The sequence below is a fragment of the Saccoglossus kowalevskii genome, chromosome 8, assembly GCF_978046115.1.
Source record: "Saccoglossus kowalevskii chromosome 8, keSacKowa6.1, whole genome shotgun sequence".
In the NCBI taxonomy this organism is placed as follows: Eukaryota; Metazoa; Hemichordata; class Enteropneusta; family Harrimaniidae; genus Saccoglossus; species Saccoglossus kowalevskii.
In genome coordinates, this window is record NC_140648.1 from 3,566,426 (window position 1) to 3,584,937 (window position 18,512).

The window sequence follows — 18,512 nt, forward strand, 5'->3', positions numbered from 1 at the left end:
CATTATGATTGCCTTTGTTCTAGCTCCATGGTAGACTTGCTTGGAGTCTGTTGCAATTCCGATGAAAAATTTCCTCGAAATAAATATAAATTGCATAAACGAAGGGTGAACATGAAAGTCCTGTAACTGCGAATTCCCGACAATGTTGAGACTTTTGCGCTCACTCCTCGTTTACACAATTTATATTTATTTTTCAAGAATTTTTGATTCGAATCGCAACAAACTGCAAGCAAATCTAGCTCTATGGTTCTACCGATAATTCAATTATACAGTCATAATGGAAAATTCAAAATGCATGCATAAAACTGTAAACTACTTGAATTTCGAAAGAGTAAATTTTTAGGAGTCAGTGAAGAAATCTTGTAGAAGTGAACATTTTTCTGGGGTCCTACTACACAAAGTGTCATTGACATTCAAAAAATGTTGTCTTGAGGAATGCCATTAAACTTTTCCTGTTTATGTATTAAGATATATAACTGATTTTTGATTTCCTAGAACTCTTTATAAACTGCAGGGGTAGGAGGATTCTAACAACAACTCCCAGTATTACAGTGACATATGTGTAAAATATCAGATTGGGACAAGTCATACTGAAGTGTGTAATTTGGTGGCTGGCAGACCATCGTCCGCTTGCATGGTGTTGTTCCGTTCGGACATTCCTCGGACATTGAAAATTCAAGATGTGGCAGACAGACAACACAAACTATAATACCAATTTACAATTTTTTTTTTATTGCAATGCTGTTATAAAATATAGTACAATACAAAAATGAAGAATGTGACATCTATTGCTATGGTAACGATCAAACAATGTATTTTTTAACATCAGCCAAACAACCTTTCAAGAAGGTTATGAACATAAAAATGCAGTTTGTATTAATAAAAACTAAATAAAAAACAATACAAACATTTATGGTTGAAGGTTTCAATCCATTCATTCTATACAGTCAATTTCATGAACACATGAATGCTGTTTTATGAAAAGTTTTAAATATTTATAAAAAAATTTACCCTAGAAAACCTTTGTGGTCCAGGCTTTCAACAGCTATAGAAGCTATTGGCAATATAACAATTACCCATGAGTCTTTGTAAGTCTCCTTTAATCATTGGCCAATTTACTGTCATGCATCTGTTAACGAGTTGTGATTGGTCAATTTGTTTTCAAACTTCATTTGAAATTTATAAAACATTCATAAATATTTCTTATTAAAAACATTTATGTCTTCATGAAATTCACTGTAGCTGAATTTACCATTCAGCATTGAATCACATTACTGCAACACACAAGAATGGCACTTGAAAATAACATCAAGCAGAAACATAGTTGAACTCTGGTGACCTTGCCCTTTGTTATATAATATAATTCCCTTTATCATAGTTTGTTTCAATATAAATATGCATTGTCATAATTAATTTTGAATACAAACAAGTTTTGGGGTTGAACCAACAGTGGGGAATCAGTCTACCGAATGTCCTTAAAAGATGTAAATATCTTACAAAAACATTGGTGCCTTATTTGTTTAATTATTTTAAGGGACATAATTTCCAGCTTTCTTCAAAGTAATTCAGATATTTTAGTATAAAAACAAATGTCTCATTGAAAAAAAAAAAGTGCTGCATTTAGATGTGAATAGATTCATAAAACATGCAAGATAACAGAAAATTTTAGCTGGCTTTAGTCCAAGTATTTTGTACAGGTGTCTGTCAAAAATTAATGATTCACTGAGACAAATATGAACTACCTCATTGTGTGACTACTGTATTATATGAAAAATAAAAAAAAAAAAACCCTTTATGAATAGCTATCATGTTGCAAGCTCTGCTTTGTATGCAAATCAACTTAAATAGTTAGTTGGTGTCCAGTGGAGGGAGAAGTCAACAGTACTGGTGCCTCCTGAGAACCTACATCTTCAAACACTGCAATCTTTGAAGTGCGTTTTTAAACTAGTATTATAAAAACTCTATCATTCTGTTCTAATAGCTGAAACATATTCCTGTGAGTTTTCATTTGTCGAATGAACTGTTTGTCAAATACAGAATACATATATTTTAGAATAATTTTCTTTTTAAAATGTGGAATGTATTTTTTATGTATTGTTTTTGATTTGATAACTTTGAACTAAACAGATTTTCTATTAGCTTCAGATCTTGATCAAAGTTAGGCACCCAGTTCATAGGAGTGCTTATATTGATTTTCTGACATCTTGTTTTCTGTAAAGATTTTATTGGTAGGTTTGCAAATGTGTATCAGACTGTGCAATCTCTCCATGAGTTGGTTTTGAAACCCAGTAAGGGATTCTGAGATACATTACCAAGGATATTATTACAAGATAAATCATTTGCTTCATTGAACACATACAACAATGCATATTTCCACTGAGATCAGTGACCTTTGATGTGTATCACCAGTGACCAATTTTTGCATGATATTTTCATACAGGACATCTGTTGTTCAAACTCATGGAAGACTTTATACTGATGAACAAGGTGACCAAGTTTTATGAAGTTTGGAATGGAATTAGTAAAGTTATTATGCACACAATAACAATTATTAACGACGACAACAACAACGACGACGACAACGCCGGACAAAATTTTTCTCTTAATATACCTTTCCCTTCCATCTTTGATGGTACGGGCAAGGTAATTAAAACAAACCAGTATTTTGACTCATACATGCACATATGTATGGAGGTATGTACATGTATCGTAATAAGATGTACAATATATGTACATTGTACAATACATGTTATTTTATCAGCATGTGCCTCTATTGGAGATCATACACATAGTTTTCAGTAATTTATTAATTTGATTTATAAATAAACCACTGTGGCAGTGTCAGACCGTTGTAGTAATAAAACACTGTATCTTGATGAGAACACTGGATGATGTCCAGATGGAGCTGTGGAATATTGCACCATTCCCATAATTCATTAGTTTTGCAAAATAAATTACAATTATTACGAAACAAAGGAATAAAACTTTTTTTTTTGCAACCTGTGGGTCCATTGCTATAAAATCAATGGGGTTTATCAGTATCTATTAAACTCTAAACTGACACTATCTGAACTCAGGTTTTAACTTCCACAGACCAATCCCGTTGTTCTGTCGATAAAATGTACATATTTGTTGCAACATAGCTTTAAATATTGCAGAGTCGTTTGATGGCAGCTGATGTTCAAATTCTTTAAGGATTTCTTTTGTCGTGGCTTGCCCATCAATAGAGCCCTGAAAAGCTATGAAATTTCTTATATCTTCTATTAGTTCATCTCTGTCAGTCCTTGCCCTGATTGGCAGTGGTCTGGCACTGGTGTCCTCATCACTACTGCTATTGTCACCAGCATTGGCATTGTTTACAACAACATTGTTCCTCTCTCTCATCTTAGTCAAGAGATCTGTAGATGCTGGCAAGGCAGCAGCTTGACTCGTTGATTCCACAGTTCCGCATACTTCACCATTAAAAAGTTTCTTCTTTCCAAACATTGAAGATTGTTTTGATTTCTTGTCGGCTGTGATTGATGAAGATCCTCGGCTGTTTGACCCTCCTTTTCCTAGTCCAGCCAAGGTGAAATTTGACTTCTGACCAAATCTTGGCCTACAAGCAGAATAAACATGTGTGAAACTATATTAGTAGTGTTTCTTTCACTTCTCACCACCACACTTTCTCACCCAAATTGTTCTGCACTTGTTACTTACTATTTTGATTTTGCCATTTTCAGTAAATTTTAAAATAACAATGTTAAAACCATATGACATATTAAAAGTTCAAATTACTTGAATGTTATGATTCTGTTTGCATATAGTTGTATGGAAACTATATTATGGAGACAATATTACCGATGTTCGAAGAATGCACTTTCTATCTATCATAAAGCCACACAAAGTGAACACATTTTTTACCATTTTATATTTGAAAGACGTGGGCAACACCTGTGTGGAGATAGTATTAAAAGCCATCAATTAAAGTTGAACCTTACTTGATTGCCTTTGGTGCTCCTGCTGCTCCACTCTGTCCAGTCCATGTGGGCACACCGACCGGAAGCTGCCGACATCGTTTTCTGGATAGCTTCAAAGCTTTTGTAGCTTCCTTAGCCACTCTGTTTGCTTCACCTTCCACTAAAAGAAAGTCAGGGTTTGCAGACTCTATGACGTTATCATGCTGCAATGCACTGTGAACACCAGATTTCTTGAATAATTTAGCAAGCACATAGTCATCATGCCGTTCTTCTTTATCATCATCGTTGCCATGGTGATAAGTATCATGATGATCAAGGTATGCTATCTTCTTACCTTCAAAGACTAAACATAAACATAATGTAATAAAATTATAATTATTATATCGCACGCCATATCTTAAAAAGTTTATTATTTTATTTATTTTAATTTCACATAGAAAAATACAATTTTTATAATGTGGTAAACCACATTAATTACGAGAGAGACAAATTTTGAGAGACAGTGAAAATCACAAAGTTTTGTAGCAATGAAAATTTCTCTAGGGTCCAACTACTCTTCATGAAATTTTGTCATTAAAAATGCCGTAAAATCCGGAAATGACAAGAATTATGCAGTTTTCAGTATGCATATTAACCCTTAACACTAATGCATACTACTTTGATAGTGCATAAAGAAAACAGAATATACAGTGTATAATTGTGATGCTATCTTACCATTTCTACGTTTCCTTTTCTTTTTGCCATGTTTAGGTGACACAAAATGTCTATCAGGCTTATGTCCATGCCTGTGTTGTCTTTCTATGTCCTTTCTATGATGTTTGGCAGTGGTGACATCATTACTCAAGACTTTCTTAATCAGCCTATGTTTACTGTCTGCTGGCAACACAGTCTTTCCACATTCGCTGTCACCTGGCAACACAGAATTTGCAGCCTTGCTATCACCTGACAACACTGCACCTTCTAAAACTATACCATCTTTTTCAGCTTTGGGTTCTTGGTGCATTTCCTCAGTGGATTGGGTGGCACTGTTTAAAGTGTCATTATCACCTAACTCAGCTGTGTGAATCTCATCCAATTTTTTCAGGCTTCCAGGAGCTGTCAGAGACCTATGTAGTATTGGTGAACTCTGCTTGTTCCTTTCTTCACACAGTTGTTGGTTGCTATGCGACCTCCTGATCTTTGACTTCTTTAAATTAATTGTGATATCTGACCCAGTGCCAGCAAAGATGGCATGGGTTTCAGTTCCTTGCTTGGTATCCTGTGATGTGAGTGTGAACAGCTCATGTAAATCATTAGTTTTGAAGAACCGCCGTTGTTTTGGATCTTTCAACACCCGATTAGTCAGAAATTGCTTGAAGATTTGTCTGTAAATAAGCATCTCAGAATTAGTTTAACCCTTCATAGTTACACAAATGATCCCATTATCATTATCATTATCATTCAATGACAAAAGTGATCATCACCATGGTAGACCCTGCCAAAATCTTGATGGGCACTTTTTTTCCCACTTTCTGTAATTTTCAGAAATTTTTAGAATTATTTTGGACCAAAATGACTTCACATGGCTTCAGGGCTTACTCCATATTCTGATTATAATTATTACTAATCTGATAACTTTTAACCAAAAAGACGCATAATATCACACATATTGATTGTGATTGATTGATGGTATTTAATTTGAGAAAACCTCTTTACAGCCAGCTAATGAATTTAGCTTTATATCAACAATACAAATTTTACGTCATTACCTGTGATAGATTTTCTCTTCAATTGTACCACTGGTCAATAACCGATATATGGTCACCTGTTTGTTTTGACCAATTCTCCAGGCTCTCTCCCTGGCTTGCATATCAGTACTAGGATTCCAATCGGGGTCATAGATCACCACGCGGTCTGCACCAATCAGATTCACTCCTAACCCACCAACACGAGTTGTCAATAGAAACACAAATACTGACTTATCCTGCAAACAAAATGAATAATGTTTATATTCAATGCAATAATCACACAAGCTGATCAATTATATTGATTATTAGAACATCAACCAAGAAACCATATGAAAAGTAATGTGTGATTGGTTCTCTTTATCCACTTCAAGCATATAAATACTGTAGCCACAAAAATTAGTTATTGGTCGAATGTTACAAATTGTGTCAAGAAAACAAGAAAATCGCAACTTTCACCATCATAAATATGAAATAATTACTAAAATGTGACAATTTAAGTCAAAATCACATATAATTATGGATAATTAAATCCTTAATAATTCTTGCCATCACATTTCTATTAGCTAACACATAAACCTAATTTATGAACATACAGCACCTGTTCATTTCATTATTAATTCAGAAGAAGAGAAATTTCAAGAAAATAGTAAATAAAAAATGATCTGTGCTTCTTTTAGTTGCAATAAATGATAACTTCCAAACAAGGATTGATACACACAAAAATTTTAAAAATCAAGCAGTTTTTGAGAAAATTTCATGAGTTTGTGTCAAAGGGCTCAAAGGATATCGCCTGCATGGCACCAACATGAAATTACACTCTTTATCGGTGTATAGCGCCTGAAAATTGTGTTTTTCAGAGTTTTTGGGAGTTATTTAACGCTGGAATCATAGTTTATTCAGTATTTCACAGTTACCCAAATTTTGGGTCTAACAGTCATCGACTGAACACATGACACAATGCTGGGATGAAGTCAGCATTAATATTAAACATGACAACCACTTAGAATAAGAATCAATGGTTGGAAAACAATTTCTGCCTAGTAGATATAGGTGTCCACCTCCAAACAAATGTAGAATACATTTCATTCACACTATGTGAAAGTCATCTTCAATATATACATTTTGTATAAAAAGGTCAACATTTTTGAAAAAATAGCAACTTACCTGGTTGAATCTATTGACTGCAGGTTGCCGTGACGATATAGGAGTTGATCCATCCATTCTCATGTAATTATATCCTCTTGATGTTACAAAGCTATCCAGAATATCCAACATCTAATGAGAAAGGTAAAAAAAAATGTCAGAAATATGTGACAAGTTCTCTCCACTCAAATAGTGTTTTCCATTCTCTTCCATTGATCACATACACTGTTTCCATGACATCTGTAACCAAGGTATTTGGAACATTGGATGCAATGACTAAAGAGAATGGACCATAGTTTTGGAATCAAAAACCAGTCTTGTGGCTTCTGGCTCTCAATAATTTGCATCTGAAGTCTATTTTTGATTCAAAAACATCACAAATATGATACAAGCAAAATACTTTAAAATTTTTTTCCCACAAAACAAAAGTTTTACACTACCGGGTATGTATCTAAATGTATGCAATTTATTAACATTTTTGATCATGCGACGATGATGCAATACAAAATATTATGATACCTTCAGTAATATCCTCAATTTATTCCCCTCAATGAAAAAAGTCGGATAATGTATGTTCGAATTTTATGTAGATGAACATTGTAATTTACATGCAGTGTGTTGTAACATAGGATACATATTGTGCACAATGTAGCATGTTTTAATCCATTGCCATAAATCCATACAATCACTCCTACTACCTTTCATGATACAAAGCTTATATCATCCTGAAACACATGGATTAAACATATCAACTTATGTTTAATTTTAGCAACAGAGGAGGAATGAAATACCAACATACATACCTGTTTACTTTGTGTAAACAACAGGACCCTATGTCCTTGTTTCTTCCACAGTTTTAACAAAGATTCTATTACGATTAGTTTTCCTGATTTCTTCCAATATCCATAACGCATTTCTTCTGGGATGTCATCATCATGCTCATAGTCACCTTTCAGTACCCTAGGGCCACCAGTGGATATATCAGGGTGGTTACAGATCTTACGTAGAGTAATTAACCCAGCAAATACCTAGAATTATGAAAGAATATAAATATATGTTATTATTATAGATCTGTCACACCATAAGTTACAGTGTGTCAGGATTTAGGCAGAGGTATTTTAGAGGTATTTTCATTCTACCATATAAGGAAATGCGAATTCCAAATTTTTTTGGATTTCAGCATTCCCATGATGTATCCTTGGTAGGCAAGGATGTACATTAATAAGGTTATGACGAGGATACCTCAAAGTGCATATTTTGAGGTATCCTCGTCATAATGTCATATTATACCCACAATAAATATGAATCATTAGATAAATGTGGGAATTCATTTCACTACTCAGATCTTTCCATCTGAAAACATAACAAATATCGCCATTCATTCAAAATCAACAAATATTATTAGATTATCATATATCTATATTCTAAACCACTATAATTTTATTAGACACAAATTTTGGTGAATTTTGAGAGTTGCGAGTAATCACAAAATTATTAAAAGGAGAATTCATTCACATTCATTCTGAAATATTTGTAGCTTATTGGTAATGTATGTTTATGAATGTATGTTCATTATGAATAGTTGCAATGTCTGCATAAAACATACAAATAGAACAAGAATTACCTTATACCGTCCTGTTAATATTGCGTGACATTCACCGGAGTCGATGTACTCCTTATATACGTCCACTTGTTCGGGTGTCAATCTACAGAAGAGGACTTGCTCATTTTTATCTGGCAAGTTGAGATTCACTTTGACGTCTTGTTTCATTCGTCTTAGTAAGTATGGATTTATAGTGTCTCTAAGTACACAGGCACATTTATATGCAGTCTGTACCTGTGTGTAGATAGATAGATTCAAATCAAGGAAGTTAAAAACATACATTGAAGTGGTGTATATGTGAACATATCTGTGAAAATTTGATTTATTGAGTGCTAAAACCAACCTGTATTAAATCGTAAAATAAACCTGTATTATTTTGTTATATTCATTTGGTGCAAAGTCAACAAAGAAATTATAGAAACCTTGATTTTTGCAGAAAAATTGGATGACATTATGCTTAGTATACTTTGTATATTTATGTACAATGACGTTATAACAAATATGTTCCATGAATTCATTAATAAAACTGCCATTCAATGCATCATATATGAATGTAAGAAACAAAACAACACACGTTGAGCTTTCAGAAAATATATACGTTCCATTGTCAAATCATCGCATCCCAGGTTGTGATCTTTGACATCCACTCATCTTCATGATTCCCTTACCTGAACATCAGATGCATTAGAGTAACCACCCATAGTGAACACAATGTCAAAGGTTGTGATCTTTGACATCCACTCATCTTCATGATTCCCTTACCTGAACATCAGATGCATTAGAGTAACCACCCATGGTGATTGGGACAGAGAACTCCTGCATGAAAACTGGCAGGGTGCCAAGTTTACCCGGAAATACAAAATCAAATAATGACCAGAGTTCACGCAAGTTATTCTGCATTGGAGAACCTGAGAGTATGATTCGATGTGGCGTACGGAACTGAAAAGAAAAGAAAAAGGAACAGCATTAAACTTTACGAGAAAATTTGTTTTCATCAAAGTGATACAATTGAAAAGTTTGTGAAATGATGTATGTGTGAACCTACACTATTGTAAGATTGCAGACAATATTTATTTGAATGGTGACCAAAGTACACTAACTTTAATAAATACCTGTAACAATGTTTAAAAAGTGAAACTTGTCTAAGCCATACAACTAAAACTGAAAATGATTTGGTACATGAGGGTAAGAAGTTAAAACATATTTCACTATATTTCAACCACAGCTTAATGCAGATGCCAAAACACTTTGTGTAAAATATTTATCACTTGACATAATACACAAGTACACAAACAATGTGTTCTGTGATTGGCTTTTTGCTTATGTGTTTGTGTTTGGTAGCCAATCAGAAACAGTCTTGTATTAAATTTACCTGTTTACAAGCCTGAGTGACATCAGCATCAGGGTTTCTGATTTTATGTCCTTCATCCAGTATAACATAGTCCCATTGATATCGCAGCAACATGTCTTGTTGTATTCGTACAGCGGCATATGATGTCACCAGCACACCACGTGATTTCACAATATCGTATACCAGCGACGCCTGTCAACAAACACATGAAATATATTGATGTTTTAAACTTGCTTACTTCCAACATTCATCAAAAGAAAGAAACTGACATATAGCTAAGGACATGAGACAGCTCCATCAAACTATATTACACAGCACTTAAAAATAAATAATTTTCTAAAATCCAATCTGTAGGCATAGTGGGTGAATTTTATCAGAGAGCATATAAATCATTGGTGAACAGTTTGCACATACTACCAGTATGTATAAGGCTACCATATTGAAAGTTATTACCAGGTACCAGGTAGTAGTAGCAATAACGTATTTAGCAACAAAAATTTTTTTGTTTTTAATATAACTTACCTTTGAGCCAGAATAAGACCCAGAATCATGGAATATAGCCACTCTGAAGTCTGGATACCAGGTATGGAATTCTCTGACCCACTGATGCATGACTGTGGTTGGGCATACAATGAGTACTGGACCTAAACCAATGTACCTAACACAGATATAAAACACAACAAGATTACATTTCCATTCATACTAGTTAGTGCATATTTGTCAGTAACTCCCTACAAGCGCAATAAAAGTCACTGTGACTCCCTAAGACCTTGGTAAAGTCACTGTGACTCCCTAAGACCTCAGTGACAGCCACTGTGATTCAATAGAACATCAGTGAAAGTCACTGCTATAGAATTTTGTGACTATGAGGAGAACAGCAGAAACTAATCAGGACTAACACCATTTATAATGACAGCAGGTCAAAGACACTCAAATTCACTCAAATAGAAACAGAAATACCATTAACACAGTGAATATAACAGAGTCTGCGTAGAGACACTATACGCTTGTTCATATCATAACATGGTTTGGTTGCTCTTGTGTTTTAATTCAGCCATTTTACCAGGATAGAGAAATGATATAATCCAACAGAAACACTGTTCATGGGAGAACACACAAAAACACCATTCACTGATTTACTCACTTGTCTCCCTTGATTTGTAATTTAGAATATTTTAGACCGGACAAGAATGATATGATTTGAATAGTTTTGCCGAGTCCCATTTCATCACCAACAATACCACCAGTCTGCTGGCAATGTAACTCCCATAGCCATTTCACTCCTGTCTTTTGATATCTGTGGAGAGGAACAAAAATAATCAAAGTTGAAAAGTATTCCATATCATAATTGCTCTATTAGTAGCACATATGCTGACATATATATGACACTAGCTAATCTCCTCCACTTAGAAATGTTACTACAAGACTAGGAACACTTGTGATCAGTCATGTTATATATATTTGCAGACTAATGTAACAACTATCTCTCATAATAGTTAAAAATAATAGACAGAGGTCAGTTCATTTTTTTTTTCTTAAAAAAACAGTCCATTCTCTAGTAAGTAATATTTAGTCGATAATGTTAGCATATTTATTTAATATTTCGTACAATTTATGACAATATGTACATACAATGTATATGAGGATTTTTTGTCATTCTACATTTCCTGAGTTGTACATTACTACCCAAATTAGTATACTGTAAAATACTTTATTTTAGCTTGAATTAATTTACAATATAAAAAGGCTTTTTTTTTTTTGCGTTTTGTATGTAATTTATTTTCACTGCCATTTGAATGTCAAATATATAAAACAAGCCATGCATGGCACAGTCCCCGTTAGTTATCAAATTTAAGATATATAGTTTTGTTTATAGTAATATAGCTGGAATATAACCATGTCAGGAATATGATTTTTTAACATTAAAGTGATTGACATTTGTATCTGATCGTCAAAAAAGTACTGGAACAGCATTCAAAATCAGCCATATTGAATACATGTATATATATAACATGATGTATAACAAATATATAAAATTTGAATATAATCAGTCAAAGCATTTAAGAGATATGGCTCTAGAAGCCCAATCATTAAAACAAAATGGCCGCCAGGCAGCCATTTTGAATCCGATCTGATAAATAAATGATGTGCATCAGGAACCTGTAATGTCTAACATATGTACCAAGTTTGAATGAAATCCATCCATAAATGCTTGATATTTGATGATTTTTTATCACAAAAATGGCCACCATTTGGCCACCATTTGGCCATTTTGAATAGGATCGTCAAACCAATATATCTGTCTATCTATGACATGATGTATAATGAATATTTAAACATAATCAGTGAAAGCAAGTCAGAGATATGGCACGAGAACCACATTCATTAAAACAAAATGGCCACCAGTTGGCCATTTTAAATCTTATCTGAAAAACAAAATTATTTGCATCAAGGACCCATAATGACTAATGTATATACCAAGTTTGAACAAAATCCATCTGTAAACAGACGAGAAATGCTTGTTTTTGATGATTTTTAGCACAAAAATGGTCGCCATTCGGCCATCTTGAATCAGATCGTAAAACAAAATGATGTTCATCAAGGTCCTATAATGTCTAATGTATATACCAAGTTTGAACAAAATCCATCTGTTAACAGCTGAGAAATGCTTGTTTTTGATGATTTTTAGCACAAAAATGGTCGCCATTCGGCCATCTTGAATCAGATCGTGAAACAAATTGACGTGCATATGTATACTATCATGTATGCTATATGTGTGAAGTTTGATTGTGATTGGTCCAGGCATTTCTAAGATACATAAGTCCCCGTTTTCGGACTGCGTCCAAACGGGGACTAAAAAGTTATATTTTCACTGGATTTTATTTTCACTGAATCATTCCTTCAGTGAAAATAGCAAAATTAAATTCCAAGTGAAAATAATGCATTTCACAATACGACAACCAACTACACACAGGTATATCACCCATAATTTTTTTGAAACAGAGTACTGTGTCAGAGAAGATCCTCAAACTTAGAATTGGAAATATAAATTAAGTTTCATTCATTCATTTGGTGGAAACTGCAGTTTTACATTTTCCACTAAAAAAGAAGATACCAGTATTGATAACTTTGTTTTAGTCTTACTTATATAGCTTGCACCAGACTTGACCCGGTATCTTCAAACCACCCTCAAACCGATAATCATCAACATCTTCATCACTCTCACTTTCACCTGCATCAATTCTAGCTTTTTTCTTCATCAATTTCTCTTTCTTTTGTCGCCTAATGAAAATAAAAATGAACATTAGTATCAGTATTCTCCATGTGAATTCCCCCAATAATTTCATAAAGGTATCACATTTATATTTCAACTAATCCAACAACATGACAATGGACCATAAAGGATCCATGAAAACAAACTCACATATGTTCACAGAGTTTATGGAAAATTGTTTCCCACACAAGAATTGCACAGTGTACAGTTTGTAACAGCTACTACTCTTTACAGTCAGTAACTTTTTGAACACCAATTTCATCTTTGGCCAATTTTAAAGAATCAAAGCGAAATAATAATTTCCAGATTTGTTCAAAACCTTTTATCAAGAGAAGTAGCCAATGAAGATCCAAAAATAAAAAAAAAAAATGTAGAAAATAAATAAAAATTACAAAATAACACACCCAAAATTTTGGAACAAAACAAAACACTCAAACGGTTAAAATGGTGAAAAACTGGCCTAATTATTTGATATGCAAATTAGTGATAATCACCTGAATAAATATTTATTACAGACTATAAATTACTGTGGAATACTTTATTTTCGCTGGAATTTAGTTTCGCTGAAAAGGCTTTTTGGCCGTTTTGTATAGAATTTATTTTCACTGATTTTTGATGAGTTTAATGTGAAATATAGGAAAAAAAGTATATTCGCTGGATTTTATTTTCACGGAATCATCCGTCCAGTGAAAATAGCGAAAATAAATTCCAAGCGAAAATAAAGTATTCTACAGTACTTGCATTTACATGGAATTTATTTTGAAGACTTGCTTGATACATTTGTTCAGTCTCCTAAGCTAAATACCATGTGTTAGAAGGCAGGGCAAACTGCACTCACAATTATAATGCTTGGGAATAGAACCCACAACCTCCCTTTTGTGAGGTGAATGTTCTATTCACGGTACTGTCACTCGGGTCTTCTGTGAAGTATTTTCACTGGTTCATTAATTACAAAATATTGGGGCAAAAAATCTTACTTCAGTCTCTTGTGATACATATCTTCATTTGCATCATCTATCAATTTCTTCATCATTTGATTCTTGGACTGTTTGATGAGTTCTGATCCTGAATCATCATCATCATCATCCTCTTCCTCATCCCAATCCTCATCTTCATCATCAACTTTCTTCCTCCTCTTTCTAGGAGAAGGTTCCTTGGTAGCATTACCATTTTCTATAATCAGACGAACACATAGATCTCTTGTGATGCAGATCCTTTTGAAACTAGGACAATACAAATATGTTATGTGGAAAAGAATGTTTCCCTAAATATTTCAAATTGTAAAATAATCAATTCTAAAAATTCTATTAGTTTTAATGGTTTTTAATTCGTCACATTTTTGTCACCTTCAAATTTTTCATACAATTACCACAATCAAGTGATGGATATGGAATATTATCACCAGACCCAAATTTTATAAAATCATTTCATTTCTGGTTATTATAAAACTATTATCACAACAATGTATCAAGTGATGCACTAAGGTGGCACAGGACCATTAAGCTTTGATATGCATCAGTTTATACAACCACAGTATACCCTTTGTGCATATTGTGTGTTATTTTCGTTATATCCTCGTAGTAACCCCAGCTTTCAGAAAAAACTCAAGAATGAGAAATTCTACTTACTTAGAGTTTTACTTATTCTGTAATCTTCAGACTTCCAAGAAGCTTTTAATTCTTTTTCATCTGGAATGTACTCATCATCATCATCCTTGTCGTCATGGTAATCACTATAACAATCGTCATCACTTCCACTTTCCCAATTTGGAATAAAATCTTTGTTTTTCCTTTTCCGTCTTTTTTCTGACTTCTCCAATTTATCAAGATTCAGTGGACTTCTATTTCTTCGATTCTCCAAAAATGCTACTTGTCTATCATCAATTTCATCTTTAAACTCTTCTGGTGTATCTAAGGAACTTTTCTGCTTTTTCTTAATTTTCTTTTCATTGCTTTGAACTGTTAGTTTATTACTGTTTTTTATTTTGGATGGATCATCAGTTTTTTTCACTTTCTTTTTCACCTTCATAACAGCATTTTTTTTTTCAACTTTTTTTTGAGATTGTTTGTCCTCATCCATCAGGAATTTTTCAAAGTCAGTCATTCCAGTCAATTTCTTGACGGGAACAATACTTGGTTGCTGTACTACATTACTAAAGCTAACTTGATTTCCAAATGGAGTCATTTCTCCAAGCCTGATAAGTCTTTCTTGTTCTGTTTCTTGCTGTGAGTTTCCTGATGTACCTGGACCTCGAAGTAAACTATTATAGGCCGACATTTCATTGTCACCTCCTGCAAAAAATATTATCAGATGTTTAAACTGATCATAGTTCTCATCTCAACTATCGAAGATTTGTGAAAATTATTCAATTGCATTTTAAATGATTAGTCATGTATTAAGGTTAATATGAACCCTTTGTCATTTTCCACAAAAATGTTGGTGCAAGATTGTGTCAATTTTTATGTATTTTTCAATAATTTTGTCGTAATGAACATAATGTCCAATGGGCTACAGTTCTTGATCAAAAGTTTTGAAAAATATAAAAAAATTGGGTTTTATTTTGTTTTTGATTCTGGTGGTCAACGGCCCTTTATTGGGTTAAACAAAGGGAAGAGATATTTTAAAACTTAACCACTGTAATTGTTGCCATGGCTACAATACCTTCATCAGATGAATCGCTTTCTTCCAAGTCAACAACTGTTCCATTTATTTTTGCCAAAAATTTCTTCTGTTTGGCTCTGAGTTTTTTAAGCTGGCGTTGCTATGGGAGGAAATGAACAAAAACGCATGCCATTACATGTACATACTGTTTACAGTAGTGATATAGTACCAGTAGTATGGAATGGTTAGGGAGGTTTATTACACACACAGAACTTTAAAATATAGAAACAAGTCTACACATTCGTGAATACCGGTATTTGTTCAGTTATTATGACATGCTAAAAATTTCTTCCCTGGTTTTCATGGAAACTTGTTTCTCATGAACTCAAGGCGATGTCCCAACAGAAGAAAATATTTCTCATCTGATATGTGAGAGGACATTCACTAGCTCACTCACCTTATTGTCTTTCTGTTTCTTAACAGAAATCAGTCTCCTCTGAGTTTCCTTATTCACAGTATGCGAAGCAATATTAGACAATACTTTCTTGATATGTGAAAGATCTTGTTTTGTTAATCTAAGAATGGAAAATACCATGCTCTATAAATTAACAGTTTTGGGAATACCAATAACTATCACACATATGCCAAGTGAAATGGAGCAAATATAAATCAAGAAAAAAACAACAAAATAAGTATAATTTGATGATAATCAAAAGAGATGAAACTCAAGTAATCACCAAACAATTCAACTCCACTATTAATACTGTGTAAACGTACGGTACATTACCTGATATCATCCAACACTGACTCTAGTTCCTTCTCTGCATGTTGTATTTCGAATTCCCTCTCTCTTTCAATAATAGCATCATCCACTTGCTGTAAGACATTCTGTTCAAATTCTGCATGGCTATAGACATCCACATTAAGTCCACGGAGCTCCTCTGACTGCTGACTACTGGGCACTTGGGGAATGAGTGCGGTGTCAATGTGTAAGACACTTTTATTTTTATATCCTGATGTTGACACTTCCTCAGGATTATTCATATTCTGTTCTGAAGTGAGAATGCTTTGCTGATCAGTTAGTCCCATAGTGTTAATGTTTGAATTTTGTTGTTCTTCGTGACGATTGCATAGAGCTTGTAACAGCATACTTGACTGGAAGAAGTTTTTGTTAGGCACTGGTGGTGCCTGACAATATCCATTTGCTTTGTTTTCTACATTACTCATTGAAGGATGACCAGCACCCATACTCCCATCTGAAATGACAGGTTTTGGCTCACTCGCACCATCTTGCACTGTTTTTTTCTTATCCATTTTTATCAAATCCACATCAGCATTTCTTTAATCACTTCATAATAAAATCTTGGTCTTGAAGAGAGAAAAATTTCTGGAACCAAACAAACTATTTGATCAGTTCAGTGATTGCATCAATTCACTACAGTGAGTTTCATGAAGGCAAGAAAGTTTTTATGAAAATTTATAAAAATATCTACCGGTATTACTATTATCTGTTTCTAATTTTTACTTCTCTTCTTTTGTTGAATTTCAGTGTATTTTAATTTTAGTGTTATAGTTTGTCTTATTTTAATTGTTTTTGTAATCATTTTTTACCTTACTAAACCCACAGATGGTTAATTTGCATAATAAAGTTATTATTAGTAGTAGTAGTAACCCGTTTGCTTCCCATGGAAGATTCTCATGCTTCATTCAAATCCAAAAAATATGCTTTCTTTGATTATAGAAGCCATTAGGTAACGGCCATCACCAATTAGTTTTTGTGGCTTCCTTTCAATCATTGACTGATTTTCTGCATGTACACAAATGATATATGCATATGCTAAGACGCTGTGATGGTCAAGTTGTTTTCAACAGACCATCATTTGAAATAAATAAATATTTTATTGATATACAAAAAATAATAAAAAAAACTTTGCGGGATAGTACACTGCCACACAATTGTCATACAATCTAAGCTCCCAAGGGAGAAAACAAGAACACAGATGTTACTGTGACCCTGGAGTTTGATTGGATATGCCCAAAAACAATCACAGATCTTGTTTCCTGAGCAGGAGTGTACAAAACTGTAATGTTCTCACTATGCCAGGCAATAATGTTGATTACATCCCTGTAATAGCCTGGTATGGAAATATCTATCGATATATGCAGGACTGTGTATGAACATACTTGTACAGAGGGTGGTATGCTTTCAAAATCAAAATACTGTTGGTTTCAATTTGTTTATAATTAAGTGGGTAACAGCAAAGTGATTACCCCCATACTATACTCTCCCCCGAATAATTACATACCGGTAATGTAGGTTACCGCTACACGTATGTCCGATCTAATTTGTGCTAAAAAATAAACAAAAGAATTAATTAATTAGACAACTCACTATTGTCATTGAATTTGAAACTTACAGTTTACAGTCGTCGTCAAGGCTATAAATGCGCGTTAGTGTCGATAATTCATGAAACAACAATATTATGTACCACGATCCGACGAAGTTTGAGTGTGAAATGGCTGAATCAACACGAAATGCAGGTAAATAAGTAGTGAACGAAATCTCAAAGTCAGCAAAAATATTGTGTTTACACAATGCCGGCGTAAAAACCCGAATCAAAGGCTATGACATACGTAGGTCCCCACTCCCATCCAGATTGGCTACGAACGGTAGTAATGTGCTCCATATTTACGAAGAAACTACAAACAGGTAAATAGATCAAATAATTTTCTATAGAACAACACTGAATGTGTTCAAGCAATGTCACGGACTCACCGACGTCAAGCGACCAACCATGTTGAATTCCATTCTGTGTGTCAACACAGGCGGCGCTATAATACTGAATGAGATCAG

General features: G+C 33.7%; 1 protein-coding gene across 1 annotated transcript; it reads right to left on the reverse strand.

Moving 5' to 3' along the window:
* Positions 1 to 709: 709 nt before the first annotated feature.
* On the reverse strand, positions 710 to 18,499 carry LOC100378577 (DNA excision repair protein ERCC-6-like). The gene is made up of 19 exons (XM_078010997.2): positions 18,435 to 18,499; positions 17,965 to 18,009; positions 16,446 to 17,045; positions 16,116 to 16,233; positions 15,719 to 15,818; positions 14,686 to 15,348; positions 14,035 to 14,230; positions 12,928 to 13,065; positions 10,928 to 11,080; positions 10,306 to 10,441; positions 9,805 to 9,975; positions 9,195 to 9,371; positions 8,454 to 8,666; positions 7,633 to 7,857; positions 6,851 to 6,961; positions 5,708 to 5,922; positions 4,674 to 5,323; positions 3,981 to 4,302; positions 710 to 3,598 (listed from the first exon to the last, which is right to left on the reverse strand). Exons 3-19 carry the CDS (start codon positions 16,970 to 16,972, stop codon positions 3,064 to 3,066), a joined length of 4,650 nt encoding a protein of 1,549 aa, XP_077867123.2. The 5' UTR covers positions 16,973 to 17,045; positions 17,965 to 18,009; positions 18,435 to 18,499; the 3' UTR covers positions 710 to 3,063.
* Positions 18,500 to 18,512: the final 13 nt, after the last annotated feature.

What these genes read in the sequence shown, in the direction of transcription:
- LOC100378577 (XM_078010997.2), bottom strand. Translation starts at nt 16,972, where the DNA reads ATGGATAAGAAAAAAACAGTGCAAGATGGTGCGAGTGAGCCAAAACCT. An exon ending in CAGAATAAGTAAAACTCTAA is followed by an intron (nt 14,231 to 14,685) that starts GTAAGTAGAATT and finishes GTCTGATTATAG; the next exon opens with AAAATGGTAATGCTACCAAG. An exon ending in GGTCTTATTCTGGCTCAAAG is followed by an intron (nt 9,976 to 10,305) that starts GTAAGTTATATT and finishes GTTTGTTGACAG; the next exon opens with GCGTCGCTGGTATACGATAT.